This window comes from Pocillopora damicornis, chromosome 3 (assembly GCF_964200805.1).
Source record: "Pocillopora damicornis chromosome 3, jaPocDami1.2, whole genome shotgun sequence".
Classification (NCBI taxonomy): domain Eukaryota; kingdom Metazoa; phylum Cnidaria; class Anthozoa; order Scleractinia; family Pocilloporidae; genus Pocillopora; species Pocillopora damicornis.
The window spans coordinates 29,148,833-29,168,826 of NC_142672.1; the positions used below are offsets into that span (position 1 = coordinate 29,148,833).

Here is a 19,994-nt window from a genome sequence, read left to right on the forward strand (position 1 = left end):
TCATACCATAAGACCTGGATTTTCTTTTTTTTTTACGCATGCTGTCATGCTGGGAGCGAATTTTGGCTAATCTTGTTACTGAACTTTGATTCAGTGTTCTGCCTATAATTATTCATTTCAAGTAAGTATTTATGCATTGAGAAATAATGCGTATATTTGAAAAAGGAAGCCGTCACTTGTCATTCGCGCAGAACACAGCGCGCAGGCTGTAAGCTGGCTGGCCCACTGTCCGTGATCTTAATGTTTAAAGTCTTTCCACAAAATGAATGATCATGGATGGGATTATTGGTCATTGTCAATTGACTGACGTTGCTAAACTTAACATAAGTGTGCTATAACAAAAGCCATAATTTAAAGCGCCTTGGGAATTATCTGAAATTATTGCCCAGATGACCTTTACTGTCTTTCCTATTCTGTCAGTTTTTGTCGGCTGTCGGCTCATCGGAAATGAAAATTGCCGCCACATTATTTTTAGCAATGTCGCTTGTCGCCAAGATCCCTTGAAAGGCCTCGTTAGAGCGTCAAAGTTCTACAATTGATTGATGTGTCGGCGCTTTCAGCAGTTACGACACAAAGTGCTTGCTGAAGAGGAATCTTAAAGGCCCCAACATCTTCATTACATAAAAATATAAGTGCTTGCGTAAAGACGAGGTGAATTGCGAAGCGTAAACGAAGAATATACCAAAAAAGTAATTTTTTATAACCCTGTAAAGGCACTTGGAGTTTGCAGTCGAGCTATGTAAGAGAACCTGCACGCTATAGCACCATTACTCACAGATTAAAATCCCGGCAGTTTTTCAAAACAAATTAAACGATCTGATGGTTTTGAGGAATTAAGTGCCAGGCTCTGGAAAAAATTAATTAAAGTAAAGAGGAAATAGAACAGGCACAATTCATTTTGCATATTAATTTAACTTCTGTCTTTAAAAAGGTAAGTTTGCATTGTATTTAAAATACAGGTAAATCTGAGAGTAAATAAGCTCATTTGACCCCTTTCACTCAGGGCGCTGTCTCCGGTTTTTTCGGCTTCAATGTTAAAAGTTACGCCTCCAGGACATAAGTTTAAAATCTCGCAAATGTTTCACTTGCGACGAACGACACCAATTTTATTAAACTCTGTAGGGCATCTTGAAATTCATTTCAATTGAATGAATTGCCGATTTTAAAAGCTTTTACAGTAAAACAAGAGGATATCAAATGGTTGTTTTCTCTGTGGTAACATTATGTTGTGGTATCAGGTGCACTCGTAATGACATTGGAGTTTGGCTTACTCTTTCTTTTTTTTTTTCTTTTTTTTGTTCAACAAAATAGAGAGGGCATGAAAATAACTGAGATGAAACAAAAAACGAAACTATTTCTTACCACATAGTATTATACAAGCAGCAACAGATCAATAGCTTTCACTGAAATATCGAACAAATTGAATGAAAATTTCTGCGGGTGAGTGAAAAAGACAGAAGTTCAAAGGAAATTAATGTACCTCAACCCGAAAAACGGTAATTAATTTTTGGGGGCGTCCTCTCTCTAGCTTTTCAGTCATTTCTGGATATTATCGGATCTCTTGAAAGCTTTTGGGTTGGTAATCTTGTAACCCAGAGCACTTATCAGAAACTGAGTCTTGTTAAATTCTCTCAAGTTTTTTTCTCTTTTTTTTTTTTTTTTTTTTTTTTTTTTTAATCAAGAACTTTTTGTTTTATTATGATATACTGAATAAGGCATTACCATGCCGTTTCTTACTTATAATGTTTCGTCCGTATTTCATATTGTTAAAATTTACCGAGGAAGTTTATCTTTACCCTGAGGAAATTAATATTTTGTAACATCCACTCGCTTCCTTTTTTAATGTAATTCGCTCGAGAAACCTTTTGTAACTTGACCTGTTAATGAAAAGAAACCGTGAAAAGAATTTTTAGAGTTACATCTCAGCTAACATAAATCATCATCCAGAAACCTTTGAAACGATACATGAACAAATCCATTCTGTATGGGAGGTGGATAAGCTTGGCATTCGAATTAACTCTTAGGCTACCTTTTGAAATTATTTACAGGCTAGGCTGATTCTCGTTAAATATGATAAGTTGTAATTTTATAGTGGCCTTTTAAACGGCATTAAGTGTGGTCTTCTTAAGACAATTAGTTTCATAAGATTAAGAAAAATACTTAATTTTACAACTGAGTTTCGTAGAGGGAAGAAGTTTCACTAAAATATAATTTAAACATTCTGGTATGTGCAGGTGTTTCTCGTTACCTGAAATTAGTTCGAAAGAAAGTCAACTTGGAATGAACGAGGAAGGCGTCGAATTTTTTTTTTCTTCTTTTGATTTGGTGGTTTCTGCAACTCATGAGGAACAGCTTTCGCGCTTTGGTTGGTCTTTACCCACTTTGAATTGGTGTTATATTTCAATGTTTCGAAGAATTGTTGAGAAGGTCCCTAAAAGCAAAGAAAAGCGCTTAAAAGCAGCTAGACAAAGTGGCCTTAACTTATCAACTACCGGTGATACTGAACTGTGATTGGTTTATCGGACAATAACAGTCGAGTTACCCGCAAATATCTATCAGAGATCGATTGTGCATTTCGTCACAGAACAGCATTGAAGCTCGCTCAAATACAGCGGGTAAGAACAGACAGGAAACGATGGCCGCAAGGCTTCTCTTCTGGCTTTCTCTGTGCGGACTTACAGCCTCAAATCTTCGAGCAGACTTGTTGGGCAGGCTGAATATCACGGCACTAAAATCGACAGCGTATGATGAGCTGTTTGCAGACGGGCAACGCGCGTATCGAGATGAAAAGTGGAATGAAGCCATCGAACTCTTAGAGAAGGCAATCGCTGATTATAGAAACGAAAAACAAGTGAAGATTCATTGTAGATTGCGATGTCGGGAGAGATTCCAGGCATCATCGTCTCATAACACAATCAGCGACTTGGAGCTAAATTATTATCGTTACACGATTTATTCTCATAAGTGTAGTCAGCAGTGCAGAGAAAAATATCTTGGTAAGCGAACCAAGGTCTCAGTCGCGATTCGGGACAACTTCGAGAAAAGGCTACCGTATGGATATCTTCAATTTGCCTACTACAAGGTGAGTGAATTTGCTTTTAGTCAAACACTTTACCCTGCCAATCCAACGTGACGTTTTATTGAACCCTTGTGCGTTAACTTCACAACATAAATTTATAAATAAATGGCTGCACTGTTCTTTGCGAGACACGTGTTTGCAGAAAAAATTGCCTGGTTACTACAGTTTTGCTTATTGCAGTCACAATAACACATTTCTATTGAGCTTTGTTGTTTGGAATTTATGCCATCTACAATTTCAGATGTATCGCTCATGATAAGATAATTTCCCTATCTTTGGCCGTTCGTGACATCTAAGCTTTGATAACACAACAGCTGTTTGTTCGCGTCAGTGTCGGGCTTTTGTGTTATTTGAAAAAAAAGTGGTAGACGCATTGTACTGAGTCATTCAAGCGATCGTATTTCAGCAAAACACTTCTTAAAACTCCCTAGCATGAAGCTATTGTAATGAGATGGCTGTTAGATTCGTATGCTTGTGAATTCACGCGTAAAATGTAAACACGCTTAATATCGATCGTGCATTGACCCTTTAAATAGTGGGTAAGTGGGGAGGTGGGGGAGCCTTTTATTGAATGGCGGGAGATATGATCTGGATATTTCCTCTGGGCCTCTTTCCGATCTTTTTCATGAGAAACGCTGCAAATTTGAAGAAGCTGCTAATTTACATATTTAGCATATTTGCTACAAAAAACTGATTAAATTTATCTGTGAGCTCTGAAGATTGTGAAGGATAAGTGTTGCATGGTAGGGAATTTCTAATGATTTTTACAACGTTAGACATAATACTACTCAGAAATTTGATTCCAAGCTCTCCGAGAGTTACTCACACAGAATAAAATATATCAAACTAGCATGTAACTTTTACCAAAAACAATAATTATTGTTCAAATAACAAAAGCAAGAAGGCTTTTTTTCGATTATTAGCTTTATTAACAATTCCTGTGATAGAGATTGCCATTCAAATAACAACTGTCAAATAAATTTGTAACAACAACAATAACTGCGGAGTATAGAACGTCTCAAAAGGTGAAAATTTATAAAAAAAGATACAAATATGATCTGAGGATAATAATTGAGCTTTTGATTGATCACATTTTGCACTCAGGCATGAGTCATTATTGGCAAGGGAACCAACAGATTTTGATTCAAACTTTGGAAAGTTAAATTTTCAAATTTCTGCATCCTTTATCCTTTATAACAATCCTGATTTAAAACACAGAAAATAAAAGTTAAATTTTTTTGATAGATTTTAAATCAAAGAAAATTTTGAACTACATCCTGTGCAATGTACACATGTACATGTACAGTATATCACTGTTAAAATTGTATAATTATTGTTCCAAAACAACTGTTTCAAGTCCTTCACTCCCTCTTGGTAAAAGAAGCAAAGGGAGAATCTTCCCTAGGAAGAAACTATGATGCGTGACCTAGGGCTTGTACTCACACCAATTAACCTGGTGTCTGCAGCAAGCCAAACAAAATGACCACCAATTCTTAATCACTTTTAAGTTCTTACACATTTGTGTTTCATCTCACAGGCTGGAAGGACAGTGGATGCTGCCAGAGCAGCTTATACGTGCACAGAAACTCAACCACAAGACAAGGCCATGGCAGACAATGTAAAGATTTACAAGCAAATGCCTGGTGTTGCAGAAGCTGGAATTTTCTCCTTAGAACCCACACTTCACCAAGAGAGTTATTTCAATGCTGCCCGGCTGTATGAAGAAGAACAGTGGAGTGATGCCATCCAGGGATTTGAACAAGCTCTTGAAGAGTACTACACTGCATATGACAACTGCAAAATAATGTGTGAAGAGGAACGCGAGAAAAACAAGATTTTAGGCAGATCTGGCTTGTTTGGGGTTCATGTTGACATTTTGGAATGCCGCAATGTATGCCCTGATAAACTGAGAGAAGTGAAGGGGATTTTTGTAAAGAATTATCTTGCAAGACATTACAACTATCTTCAGATGGCATATTTTAAAGGTTAGTGTTGAAAAAATAGTCAATCTGAGTGTTTCTTGAATTAACTCCAAGCAATATCCCGATGAAATTGCTTGAACTATTTTATTGTGGTTCTTGCATCTAATGCATGTTACAAGAAGAAGACATGTTTCTTTTTCATGATGTACAATTTAGCTAAATTTGTTTTTCTAATGTCTTACCTCTATGTACTCCCATAAAACGTTTAGATTTACATTTTAGTAAACCTTGTCTTTACATTTGTACTTACCTATTTTGTATTTGTACTTGTAAATATAGAAAGAAACTGCACTGTAGCAATCTGGAGCTCTTGCTTAAATGCCCAGTCATTAATCTATTTGTCCAAACACTGTGCATATTTTTTCTGGATTCTAAGGCTCCCCGGATTCAAAGATTTAGGCTTTATTTGCCAGTTTTGGTCTGTTTCTTTTGGTACATTTGTGTGTCTGTTGTTTGATTATTATAATTATTTTCTCTGTTAAATTTATCATTCTTCAATCCTCAGTGGGAAAGTTATGGGATGCTGCTGGATGTGCTGCAAGTTATCTGCTGTTGGATCCAGATGATGATACAATGATTGACAATTTGAGATACTTCAAACAGGAACTGGGAGATCAGAGCTTAAAAATAACAGCAAGAAAGGTAACAAAGTAGCCATCTAACATATGAACTTGAATCTTTTTTATCGGCAAACACACAGTCAAGCAAATGAATAAAGAAGGTAGTATTCTAAAGAAACTGTGATGCTTCATCATTGGAGGAGTTAAACAAGACAATTTCAATTGGCTTTCTCAGCTGAGTTGATGATTTAAATGGTCCACTGGGAAGGTTTTTTATTAAAGTTGACCATTTGAGCATTTCACCCTTCATCAGAGAAACCATGTATTCAAATTCGCTTCTTGGATTCGCCTTGGCAAAGCACTAACATTCAAAATGTCAGCTTTAGAATCTCTCCACAGTGACCAATTTAATTTTAACTCAGTTGATAAAAACAAATAATTCTACAAGCAGATACAATATAGCTTGAAGACAGGTGAGTTAAGAGCATATTATTCTCAAATGGTCAAGGGTCATTTGCTTTCATTCATGACCTCTTTCTTGGGGATGCTACCTTTTGTGTTTATGGTGAAGAAAGCACTAATTAAAGTTATTTCATCAGTTCTTGTTCACTGCCAGTGTGAGGTGTGGTTTTGTCAGGGTGTTTGGATGGTCTTAACTCTTAAACTTTCATGAGTGGTCAAGACAGGAATTCTCTTGACAATATCAATAAAATATCAAGGAGACAAGTGATGAAAATTCTGAAAAATATAAATTAGGGGATTATTAGTTGATCCAATACCAAATTCTCCAGCCTAACATTATAAGAATTTTATGGCATATGGTAAGGAGAATTATTATCAGTGAGATCTTGGTATTGAAAGGGTTGACAAAAACTTCAAAATACTCATACTGTTACCAACAACTCTAGTTTTTCAACAATATGGATTTTCAACTCTAAATCACTTTCAGGCAGCAATTCAGTATTTCAAGGAAGCATCAATTGAGCGGAAACTGTTACAGATGGCAAAAGTGTACATGGATGAGGCAGATTTTGATGACAGTGGCACCTGGTTTCATGATGGTCAGGATGATGAACCAAAAGAACAAGAAGTGAAACTGGAGGTCAGTATGATTATTAGACTCTGTAAGAAGTGAACAACAATCAAGTCCAATTACCCTTACATGTATTGATTAAGCGCCAACAGGTTTATGAGCTCATTATAAACAATGTAGATGCACATGTACCTACATATTTTTTGAGTGATATACTTATGTTACAAGTAGATTCCTTATGGACGGCCTTACATATGGAAGGGCAAAAGTGCCTAATGGTACATGTATCTTTGTTTTTAAAAGACACAAGTGAATTAATAAACAAAAAAATAAAATCTGCCTTGTCAATTTATTCAACCAATAAATGAAATTAATTTTTATAAGTCTTATTAAGTAGCAAAAAGTTTGAACACTAAGACCTGTCACTATATATATATATATATATATATATATATATATATATATATATATATATATATATATATATATATATAGCTCTTTGGCATACAAAGCTTTGCTTTCATGTCCAAATTGAGCACTCTACTAGGATGAGTCATTGCTACTAGCATTATGCGTGCTCACTAGTTTTTCTAGTTTGAGCACTCTGGCATGGCTTAGATGATCCCACATATGTGAGATCACTTGGGGTGGCTATATAGTCTTACCTCCATCCTAGCATCAGCACTGCACTGATGAGGCCCAGAAGGCCGAAACAGTACTGTCTGCAGTTATATATATATATATATATATATATATAATGCTGATGTTTCCTGGGGGGGGGGATACATTTTGTATGATCCCCCTTCACACAAGGTCCAACACAGGCAAACTGCCATCAGATGTTTTACTTTATTTACAGTTTACATGTATTGTGCTTCTTTTAGGATCTGGTTGAAGGGGAGGAAACTTACACTGTTGAGAAGCTCTGGGGTCTGGGACCAATCAAGAAAGAACCACTAGTGGAGAAGCCAGATGATGTTGTAAATTTTGAAAGATATAAGGTAGGGTTGATGAACTGATAGAAAATGTGTGTTTTGAGCAGAGTTTAGCTTTATAATTAAGATCCCAGCATGATTAGATTTCCATGGTAATTAAAGGGTAACAGTCCTAAGTGAAGGATGAGGGGGGGGGGGGGGGGTTTGATTTTGGTTGATAGCCCCACTCTTGCACATTTGCTTTTAGCTACTGCTTTTGTGTATAAAAGGGCAGCAACTACTAAATGCATATTCATTTATGAAATTCAAGCTTTCAGGCCTGGCTAGCTCACAAAAAATTTTACATCTTGTGTTATTCTCTAATTGGTGATGATCGCATTTTATTTACTCTTCAGGGATCAAAGATTCTTATGACTGAGGCTGACCTCAATGGCACATGGAGGGTTGCCGTGGATGGAATGGCAACTGAAAAGGAATGCAAGATGTTGATTAAATTAGCTGAGGTATGCAGTTTGTTTCTGTTGAACGTGCATGGGTGAATATAATGTGATGCTACAATTCTGCTGTAAGACCCAAGACCCAAATTTTCATATGCCTCATAATGCATTAATTCCTTAAATTTGCTCTTCCTTTCCAAAAAAGGCAATACACCCAAATACTGCACCTTGCACACAACTTAGGATCAATGACATGGACAGCTTTACTGTAGCCTGAGAGGCAGATAAGTCATCAGGCCATGATTTTGAAGTAAAAGGGGGAAATAATTTACACATGCTTCATGCAAAGATACAAACATACCCCCTATAGACATTTTGATTAAACCAATGTGGTTGTAAAGGAATTTGAACATGAAAATACACTTTTACTACCTCCAATTTACTTCTGGCAACCACACTTTTCAAAGTCTGAATTATCCCCCAAAGAGATATACCAACTGCTTTAGTGCGTGATCCGTAAATCAATCTACAGCATGTAATTATGTTCTTCTTAACATGATATATTCACTTACCTTGCTTGTGTTTGTAATTTATTTTGCTTTGAATAGTTCCACACAGATTTGCTGCCAACTTTTAAGTTTTAATCGTAAGGCATAAAGATAGGCTTAAATATTAGAACAAGCTGGCAGCCATCATTTGATAATATAAAAGTTATGTAACACTTGCATGTATTAAACAACCTTGTTGGAAATTTTTCAGTTTAACTTCAAAGAATGTTTTATTTTTCTTTTCTGAATTCAAGTAGATATGTGGACTGTGTGTTAGTCAAACTCACCACAACAAGCTCTGTTTAACAAGAAACCAAAATGAAGAAATGATAAAAACAAAAAAAAAAGAAACCAAAACAAAGAAATGACAAAATAGTAAAAACAAGAAGCAAACATCTTGAACAAAAACACCAATTAAAACACTTTTTTTTTGGCCCATCTGTGTCAAATAAACCTTGGAGTCATACTTCATCATTTTCCAAACCCCTCTAATCATATAAAAAGAACAGAGTACTTTTGATGTATTTGGAAACGATATGCAAATGTTCTTACAAAGAATGGCATTTGCAGCCTCTGTTAGTCATCCTGCACCTAAAGTAAATATATTTCAACTGATTTTTGCCAGCTTGTTTATCACATTTAAATGATAAGGTTAAAGACATGACCCTCTAAAATGGTAAAATGTCATGAAACAATGATTACTTGTGGCTACATTTAAACAATAAATAATTTTGAGCAACGTAAATGTTTACCCTAAAAACAAAAACCTTACTTCGTTATTTTTTTTTTTTTTTGTAATTTCAGATGTTTTTATTTGATTTGGTACATAACTGATTGGCTTGATTTGATATGAATAGATAAACATAATTGTAAATTTAAAAAAAGAGCTGCACTTAATTGAATGTAAACAAAATGTTTTGATTGTAAATATATGTAAAACTAGGATTTAAATTGTAAACAACATTAAATTGTAATTTCTGGCCAAAATTTTGAAATTGTTTTGAAGCAAAAAGAGATGTAAGGATAATGCTGTAAAGAAAGTGTCAAGTGCTAGTTTAAATCTGAAATTTTCCATTCTGTTTGTCGAAAAAAATAGAAACACACAAAAAACTTGAATCTTGGAGATTATTGATGACAAATGCCTTGATATGCAGTCATTCAACAAATTCTTCCGGAAGATTCTACTCTAAAGAAACCTTTGACTTCCTTTTTTTAGAATTTTGTTCCGATTGCGTCACAAGGATGTTCAGAAAATAGTTTGACGAGAATAAAGCCAGTGGTCAAGTAAACCGTTAAACGAAAATAAGAGCACGACATAATTTTATCCACTAGTTTAAACATGCTTGATAAAGACTATAAATTCATCCTCTGAAATTTAATTACAGCGTACCTTCCCTAAATGATAGAATTAAAACCATCTTGATGTAAATCATGATGAACCTGAGGTTTTCAGCAAATTGGATTGACAAAGGATTCTGTTTTATCAAATGAATGTATTGAGGAATTTTTGGAAGTTGAAGTTTTAACACTTGCAATTGATGTCTAGCTTCCCTGTGGTCCATTAATTTATATCGTGATTGCATATCAAGAAATTTTTGTCTTGTACCAATAAATCTCAATTCTCAATCATCGTTTTTCGCAAAGAAAAATGGTTCAAGCATCGTGTTCATCGAGTTTTCCAGCGAGGGTCATGTCGTACTATACATTTGGGTCTTGATCTGTTTGGTTTGTTCCAGAAGACAGCAACACTTGGTGATGGTTATGATCAACGGAACAAGGACGACAAGCCATTCTCTTTCACTGAAAAAGAAACCTTTTCCGGCGTCACGATACTCTCTGCTTCAAAGGTACATCAATTTTTGTGTGTGCATGAAAATTTTGCCCTCTTTTGAATTACTGAGGTGTTGACCAAAATTTGATGATCAGTGCACAGTAATCTGAATCGATATGTCTTGATTTGAGACCTGGTCATCGGGTGATCGAGGCACTCAGGGAAGGACGCGTTACACTCCCTGTGCCTTTTCTTCACTCGAAAATCACAAAACCGTAGGTTGAGCCACGTATGTTGATTTTCGAAGTGAATGGGTACTGGCGGGACACATTTGAAAATAAAACGTTCGAAAATACTGGATGAAATGGAGAGGTATTTCGCTAATTGAGAATTACGGCTTACTCATGAACGTTAAATGACGTTCAAATTCCACAGCTAATTTCCAGTTTCTTTTAACCAAGCGGGAGAAACTTTAGCCAAGCGAGAATTCTGCGGGGTAAACACTTTCACGTGTCAGCGTTTACTCTTCAATACAATTCAAGTTACACCGTGGTCGTTAAAAATATGGCCTCGAGAATCTTGCCTTTCTCTCCTGGCTTACCGCTATTTTGTTATTTGAATCTATCAGGCAGCTCGTCGAAAGGAAGTACCTCTAGAGGAAGTGGAGCTGTACTTCAACCTGAGCGATAAAGTTCGGCAGTTTACCGAGGATTATTTTCAACTAGACACACCTTTGTATTTTTCATATTCACATCTTGTCTGCCGCACCTCGCTAATGGGTGAGTTGAATTGCTTTCACTTTTAGCCGCAAATTTGACGATTTGACGATTTTACTGAGGCTCTCTACCAGCGGCAGAGTGACGTCATATAACACGATTTGTGTCAGGTTTTCGTAGACGTTCCCTTCCTTCCGTTTCTCCTTCGGCAGAGGGTACGGCTACACGAAGGCATATATGAGCTGAAATTTAGTCACATCGAATTGCTCCTTTGATGAAAATTTATTGTAACCAAGGCGATCTCTATCCAACCTAGACCCCAATGATCCCAATCCAGGCTTCCATTTGAGCCACCCAATTCATTCCGACAACTGTTTACTGAACCTTGATGGACTGGGCTCTTGTCCCAAGCGGTCGCCAGCTTATACGTGGAGAGATTTCAGGTATGTCAGAATATTTCAAGTGACTATTATATGGGAGTTGGGCGACCTTTGATACCGTTTTTGCTCAGCTTGCGTGGCTTTCGCATAGAATGAAGACAGAGGGAAATAGAACCTCTAGCGTTTAGAAGGCTCGAAGTGTGATCGCTTTACATAGCGAGTTTTCTGCCGCCCTAATTTTTGCTAATGTGTAATCATATTTATCATGTCCCCCATTTTCCCTCTTATACCTAAGAGCGACCAGCGCCGAATTTCTGCCCCCAGTAATATTGCTGAATCATTATTTAACATCAGGGCCGGGTTGTTCAAAGCTGGGTTAAGATATCCCAGGGTTAGTGTGAAAACTGATTTCAGATCTGATAGCTTTAAAACAAAATTCAGTCGAATTATTTTTGTCTAGAATATGACTATTTGATGCTCTAAAAAGGACACAAGAAATTATTCCAAAAAATGCTTTTGAATGAAGGAATGAAGAAGCTCAGATTAAAATATAATCTTGGGTTAGCTCTAATCAGCCTTCGAGCAATTGGGCCCACATAAAGGAAATGATCGCCAAGCTAACTGATTGTTAAACCAATTCTCCTTGTCAGCACCAAAGGAAATGTATGGTGAAAAGTAAGGAGAATATGGATGCCTATATTAAGGCGTGAAGGGTCAAGACAGATGATTATCAAGTGGGGAATGAGAACAGGGTGGATTGACCATTTCAGAGTCTTTTTTTTTCGGGCTTTTTCTTCTTAAATACTTCTTTTTTGGTAGTATCGATTATTTTTATCTCAAATAGAAGGCAACACTGTTCACATTATGAATTTTGAAAAGTCACCCCCCCCCCCCCCCCCCTTGTGTAGAAATCTTGAAGGCTCCACACAACCGCCACCTCTTTGCGGCTCCTATCCCATTCAAGCCTTATTTTTCCGGAATTTACCTTTAAGTGGACTTTTTCGTGCAATAAGAACAACGCTCACTCACTTCTACGAAATGGTTAAACTGCTGTTACAATTCTTATCAGTGGTATTCTGTTCCATTTTTATTTAATTTAATTTCAGTGCTCTGCTGTATCTGAATGGCGATTTCAAAGGAGGGGAGTTTCTGTTTGCTAATCCTGATGATTCTGTTCAGGTATGACCCTTTCATGTCTCACAAGTGACAAGCAAGTAACTTTAACCAGTAGACAGGTGATAGATGTACTAGTCAGAGACTGCAAATGTTTTACTTCCAGGAGGGAGCCTGATTGATGACCAGATCATGGGATCTAGTAAACGGTTAAACGGCTCACAAATCCACAGATAATCTAGTTTTGATTTAAAATACAGCTACGCCGCTTTAAACACCGCTCTGTGGAATCATCATGCTAAGACGTACTGAACCCGGATGATTATGCTAGTATGTATCTGTTTTGAAATGGAGCACTCCCATACTTTTGGCAGTTTGAAGCGTGACTGTCTTCCGCCATAATTATTCTCTAGTTCTCAAGACATTCGATGTTGCATATAATCATCCACGCAACCAACCATTAAGTCACACAACGCGCACAAAGAGGGCTTGTTGCACTTGCGTGACGAGGCGCGCTCGATTAGGCACCTATATAAATCTTTCTCAGCAATCCTCGTGTTTCGCAGGCTAAACTTAAACCTGAATGCGGACGTGCCGTAGCTTTTTCAGCTGGACTGGAGAATCTTCACGGTGTGGCCGGCATTCGAGAGGGGCGCAGGTGCGCTCTGGCTCTGTGGTTTACTTTACGAAAAAAACATGACGAACAACTTCGAAAAGTTGCCTGGGAAACTTTTCAGATGGCAAAAGAGGAAAAGCGATTGGAAGAATTGCCTTTGTTCAAGCCTGAAGTGGCGGCACATTCTGAACTCTAGCCGAAGCTTCCATTTCGAAAATTCAAAGTTTATCCTGAGATCAAGCCCTCCTTTTCAAGCATGAAGCGTAGACGATGAGAATTAGTCAAGCGACGAGTACAAGTCAAGAAAGGAGCAAACGGGGAGAACTGGTCTTCAGCCTATTTACCAAACTACTGAACAGATGACTGTGGGCGGTGGGAAAGGGTTCTGACATATTCCTAGACGAGCGTAAAACTAGACTACTTCTTTTGCACTTTATTAAACTTTGTTTTGTTTCAAGCCAGTTCTAGAGGCAAAGACCTTGAAGTGTCTGTCTTTTTAGGTAACCACTGGAAGTATGAGTTTCATTTTTGCGGTTTCTTTTAAGAGAAGTTTCTCCTATTCCTTGCCCCTATTGATGTAATTTGTGATCATTCTGCGACGGAAGAATTTGAAGTTGTTCTCGTGTGATAGTGAAAGCAGTTCTCACTTTTTTCTTGCTTTGACATTGACCGATTTATGTCCAAAAATAGTCTGTCGTACGAAGTAATTTTATCCCTCCTGGATACGTTCGCATGTGCTGTGGGAAACAGCTGGTATAACCCGGTTATCGTGCAGAGTTTAAGAGGTATGATTATACGTCAGACTTACTCTGAAACTCTGATTGGTGGAGAGCATACATTCAATATACAATAACGTGTGAAGTTGTCATGATAACGCAATATCTGCAGCAGGTATTGGATTATCGTGTCGAGTTCAAAATCTGCCTAGTTTGTAAGATCCTCGTCCTATAAGTGTCCTCAAACTTTTGCAGACTCAAACATTTGCAGCTAGTTTGAAAAATGTATTAAAACAAAATTATTTTATTCGGTTTCACATGATATCAAGAAGGATCCAACCTCGTGTCTGTGTTATCTGCGTCAGCTTCTGGCTTCGACAGATAACTCAGACGTCGGTATTGATAACTCATAATACCACGCTCAAACTCAACTAATAATGGCTTAATACCCAGATGTGCTGGTAAACAAGTATTTTCTTAGAGGGAAACTTGAAAATGGATAAAAAGTCTTTAGAGGATACCATTCAGTGAAGCCCTCAATGTATCTGCGTGGTTTACAGTCATCTCGCCACCAGGAAGACTCGCCACCAGCGAGCTCGCCATTGCGGCAATATCACCACCACCAATTGCCACCAAACTTATTTGATGTTCATCAAAGGAAAAGTAAACCAAAGTGACTGTAACTTATTAATCGAACGAACGGACGACAAGATCGACAAGAAATGTGATCGATCGCGTGCATTTTTTGTCGTAAAACGAGTTTTCTGAAAGCTCCCAAGGAGATTCTGATAACTTTTAACTTCAGAAACCAACGAGCAGCAAGTTACAGCTCAGGAAAATGTGTATTTATTTAATCACACATTTAATAGCTATACTTAATACAATTACAATATTCGCTACCGGATGAGTGTTTGGTGGCGAGATCGATTACACTTTGGTGGGGAGGTGACTGGGTACCATATCCGCTTGCTGGTGACCTCGATGCAACAAAACGAATGTTTCCTAATTCTTGATGTCAAAGGAAACTGAGAAAGTTTGTTTTGTTTTTGTCTGTATTTTGAAGGCCACAGGTAGGCTTTGCATAAATGCAGAAATATACGTGTAGACACACGGTAAAATTTCTATATTAATCAAATTTTTGTTAGAGCATCTTTCTCAATTACAAAGATATGATATGTGTGATATTATTGCCTAGAATTCAGCTATTGTGGCAAATTTGAGGAAGCAAAATTTAAATTTACGAAGAGATATTACATTGTATTATATTTGATAAGCAAAGTAACCAAGAAAATTGAGGAATCCTGTTAAAAGCGGAGTGTAACGTTACATTCTGCAGTTGCGAACGGATTACCGTGAATGAAGAGCAAAATTATACGTTAGTAAAAATGTGTCTTCAGCTTTAGTTTACTGTCAAAGCTTTAGCCTTTCCTATTCGCTCTGACGAAGGGATAACGCACGGAATGTCAGTTTTAGAAACTCGTTACGGTGGCTAATTTACATCGCCAACTCAGTTAATAAAACGAAAGTACCTTGTAACACCCTCCGCCGACGTAGCACCACAGTTTCTCAAGAAATTTACCCCATGTTTTCATTTGTAGTTTAATAAGTCACCTTTCATGTGTAACAAATAATTACTGTTACATCGCATCATGGTTAGATCGCTCCATCAAATAAGTTACTTCGCTCCCAACATAAGTTACCTACTGTTGGCTGCGCATTCAATGTTATTTCGCTCGACACGTAAAAAGAAGAAACTCAAAATAGCCTAAAAAGCGGCACCGGTAAAGCTGATTTCACCTCCATGATCGAAGACCTTGGCCTATATGAGGCTAACTCCGACAAACCCTTCTTTATACATGTCATGGTTTTGAACTTTTAAAGTCTAGAAACTGCGTTGATTAGAAGAGATTAAAAATAACTCTCAGGTATAGACTACCCAGAAGGGTATAGAAGAGATTAAAAGTAACCCTCAGGTGTACACTACCCAAGAGGGCACGAAAATTGAATTCACACTAATTTATATCAGGAGACCTCTCTTTGTCTGGTCTCTTTCTTTTGACTGAAAGTCGAGGCATCCACTGTTAACTTATATAATTATTGTCCTTTACTAGTTCCCGAATGTCGTTGTCAAGCTCGGCTATTCTTGGCTGACATCTTTGCAATTTCCCATGATTAGTCGACTAGAGGCATTTCCCGCCTAAAGTGTACGGTCGAGAGCGATTTGGTTTACTGCATCAACAACAGGATTATATTTTGAGACCTCGCGAATCCATCTGCTGGAATTCCCCCTGTCTAATTAGTCTGGCATAGATACCAATTGAAGATGCAACCCTACATGTTGTTTGGTTACCGGGCGTTGAACGAACAGCCTTTGTTGGTGCGCTTGAGACCTGCTGCCGGGATAGAGCGTATTGTAGTCATTGCGGAATCGACGAAACAATTCGTTTGCAAAAGCGTTCGGCCTGATTTCACATTTAACTTTTTCGTAAGCACATACCAGTACTTTTTGGGGTCGAGATTGGATCCCGTAACTCTAGAAAGCTCAGCCGATCGATCCAAGACTTCAACCTCCATGATGAGATCACGCCAAGTGATTCTAATGCAAGATTTATTGTGTTTTTGTGTTTTTTATTGTGACACCAACCGACCGCAAGCGTTAATGTAATTCTCTATACTGAGGACAGAAATGTAGCGCCTTCGTAGAATGCAGGCTGCAAATTTTTTTCGGGGCCAAAGCTCCTCATGATAAAGGACGTGATTAAACGCATCTTTTATTGAGTCCCCCTTTACCACGAACTAAGTGTCTCTAAGAACCGTGTAATTCGGAATTCGGTAAGAGAAACCAAAATCTCCCCAAAGCTTCCTCGGCCAATGTGCTTTTTCACATTGAGCTTATTGCATTCATACTGCGGAAAGTAATATCGTAAAAAAAACACCTCAAACGGCCCATGAAGGCCAAAATATACCACAAGTGTTAATGTCAACAATAACTAATCATTAACACATAGTGTGATCTGCCTGTTCTGCCCCTGGGCTAAAAGAATTAATTACTCGGGCTTTCCGAGGGAAATTCCGGCTTTGTTCTTCTTCGTCGTTCGGTCGCAAATCGCAGTCAAGTCCTCATCACGCATGCGTAACGTTTTGACTAATGAGCACACAGGATGGTGAAATGGCGGACGAAGAGAAGCTTTCGCGGTGCAAAATCAGCACAGACAATGTGTATAAGACGCTCAAAACGCATACAAAATATGCCTACATCGTTCGCGGTAGACCCACACTGAAAGATTTCGAGCGTTTTCGGAACGGGTCGTTCCGTGAATCATATAAGATATCTCTTTATGAGCGAACATTTATCGGGGAACCTTTCATCGAGAAACATGCTATATCAACCGAGCTGTCTAATGTTAATCGAGAGAAGCATAGATGCAAATCTCATCGTGTATGTAGACGTGAACGTGAACCAAGCAGAATACCAATACGAAGTTTAAAATTTTAAGGAACAAGAGCAGAAAGGTTAGAAAAATTTGTCTATGCAATTTGCCTCCCATGTATCCCCATATCATCTACATTACACTGTTATATTAACTCTAAAAAACTATTAAATAAAAAGACATTTAAGGTTAACTTTTGTGAAAGAATTCGTCAATGTATATGAAAGGTGAAATATCGTACCAGTCGATATTTGAAATTGTTTTCTTGTAACAAACTGATGTGTTCTTGCAAGAACGAAGCTCGTTTAGCAAATTTTTGCAACTATAAATTAAGTAGAGACAGAAAAAAATCCTGGCCCTCCAACATATGTTGACCCTAACAAAACAATAGTAGCTTCCTATAGTCAAGGTAACGAGTTAGTTTTGGACAGAATGCAGGATAAAAATGTGTTGCAATGAGTTTGTGTTCTTTGATTTACAATGACACACAAGGGATCAGCTCTGCAAATGATCTTATACAAATAATGAATATTGGAATTCAGCTTTATTCAAGTTTGTCATGATTAGCCAGACAGGCATATTTAATGCAGTCAGAATTACCAACAGCATTAAATGTGTTTGATACTGATTATCAACTGGAATACAGTGAAAGCTTCTCTGGTACTGTTCACTAAGAAATTGCTATAGAGGGATATCAGTACTGTTCATCTTTACCAAGAGCCTTTGAGTCACTCATATTTGAAAGCTACACCAATTTCATGTTAACAGTAGGGTGTATTACTGTAATAGTAATATGGGGTTCAAAATATTTGAATCTCATGTAAGAGACTTGTATGGTAGAGGGCAGCCTCAAGGTACATGTGTTCTTCTTAAAGTACTTTCTCTTGATAGTTTAGTGCATTATTTTCAGAGTATACATAACAACAATATATTTGAAGAGAGAGGAGTACAAATTGAGAATATTCAAAATAGGCTGGTTTCTCAACACAGGCTGAATGAAATCATAAACTTTAATCTAAGTTGTGGTGTAGCTTTATACTCTCTTTACTACTCTATAAAGAAATCATGTTATTACTGGAATTACAACTCATCCTTACCCACTATTGTTGACAAAGGCAAAAAGATGTGTTGTAAATCAAGTTTAGAACACAATGAGTAATCACCAGTTAATCTTCCAAGAACTGTAGATGTTTGTGAAACTGAAGTAAATTTGGATAATTTGTTTGAGAGTGAAGGACTATTGACTGATTCACTTCAATGCAAATCAATACTTGAGAATGAAATAATACATAATAGTGAATGTACAGGGTTTTTGTCATCATTTTCTTTGTACTGCAACAGTTGTACCTTTAAACCCACAAAAAGATCAAATTTTATGTATTCCCCCTGCCTTATAATGAAAGACACATGTCTCCTATTCAGTACATTAAAAACATAAATGGAATGGCTTCACTTGTTGATGCCATTAGAAAAATACTAGAGAAATATAATACTCTAGGGCAATACAGAATACTGTTTGCTACATGTTCAAGTAAAGTAGTTGATAGAAAGGAAAGAAAAAATTGATGATTAAACATAGAAAAAAAACAATGCTATAAAGCAATGGAGCCAGCAGAGAAAAAAATATTCTTGGAGAAAAGTAATTTAGGAATATGAAAAATAAACAGGAAATACAGGAAAAACTGTCCCAAAAGTACAAAACAATGGATACTGGGTAATCAGTATCTTCAGGATGCACCAGCCATGACTGAATGCATTGAATATCACCCTCTGTTTGTGAAGCAGTTCTGAATCTAATTAATAACTCTGTGAATGGTTGGTCATCCTTTTGTCTCATTTTTTTAGTCAACTCTATCATCTTGAAAAGTAGCTAGGAATGGCACAAATTGTAAACATTATTTTTACATTCTTCAGAGACAAATTTTCTTCAAATTGGTGGAAGTTAATACAAATCAACAACTTTAATAATGCTAAGTCTTGCTAATGGACAGTTGTTTGATGTTGACAATATTTCTTTTAGTTGTTGATGGATGTACAATAAGCAAAGTATTTGATACCAAAGAGATTTCATCAATTATTATCAGTTTTTAATACGACAGTGCTATTCTTATTTGTATTTCCTTTTGGTCTGACATTGGTATTATATTATCACCTGATTCTTTAGGGATTGCATACCAAGAGAAAAAACCAGTTACAGGATAAACCAATAATTACATAAAAACTTAGGCAAATGCAAGCACAAAAAACAAACTTTATTTCCAACAGAAAGCCTGGGTGAACGCAAATATGCGTCTACTTTTGATTAAAAATTAGCTTTGATTATCTTTACCTCTTTTAAGGCTTCTACGTCCCCGCCTATTAATATATTTTTAATACCTGAAATTTAAGTTGTGTATCAACATAGTGTTTATTTGGGGAATGAATTTATTTTGCCGTGTGGGGTTGTTTTCGAACCTCAGTCACTTGCACCGTAACGTCTAGAATTTTCTTTCGATATTCAAACTACAGGGACATCTAGTAGAGCAGTCTTCTTTTTGAAATGAGGTACTTCGTACAATCGCTTTGTGTTCAGGGAAGGTAAGATAGGGAATCAATTGCGTCAGATAGATAAATTGTCTGTTTAAATGTAAGTACCAAGTTATAATGACACTTCGCCCTATTATTGAAACGAAAAATC

General features: G+C 37.0%; 1 protein-coding gene across 2 annotated transcripts; it reads left to right on the top strand.

Moving 5' to 3' along the window:
• The first annotated feature begins 1,884 nt into the window (after positions 1-1,884).
• Positions 1,885-15,004, top strand: LOC113667901 (prolyl 3-hydroxylase 1). 2 transcript variants are annotated; one of them, XM_027183763.2, is made up of 11 exons: positions 1,885-3,082; positions 4,617-5,064; positions 5,567-5,703; positions 6,571-6,723; positions 7,539-7,655; positions 7,985-8,092; positions 10,311-10,421; positions 10,974-11,124; positions 11,378-11,504; positions 12,548-12,620; positions 13,121-15,004. In XM_027183763.2, the coding sequence occupies exons 1-11, from the start codon at positions 2,636-2,638 to the stop codon at positions 13,364-13,366; spliced, it is 2,118 nt and encodes a 705-aa protein (XP_027039564.2). In that variant the 5' UTR covers positions 1,885-2,635; the 3' UTR covers positions 13,367-15,004. The 2 variants fall into 2 exon arrangements, with proteins under 2 accessions (XP_027039564.2, XP_089055319.1); XM_089199193.1 differs by having other exon boundaries at positions 10,314-10,421.
• Positions 15,005-19,994: the final 4,990 nt, after the last annotated feature.

Excerpts from the sequence above, each read along its gene's own strand:
- LOC113667901 (XM_027183763.2), top strand. The coding sequence starts at position 2,636 with ATGGCCGCAAGGCTTCTCTTCTGGCTTTCTCTGTGCGGACTTACAGCC. Across the intron at positions 7,656-7,984 it reads TAAATTTTGAAAGATATAAG|GGATCAAAGATTCTTATGAC; the intron begins GTAGGGTTGATG and ends TTTACTCTTCAG. Across the intron at positions 10,422-10,973 it reads CGATACTCTCTGCTTCAAAG|GCAGCTCGTCGAAAGGAAGT; the intron begins GTACATCAATTT and ends TGAATCTATCAG.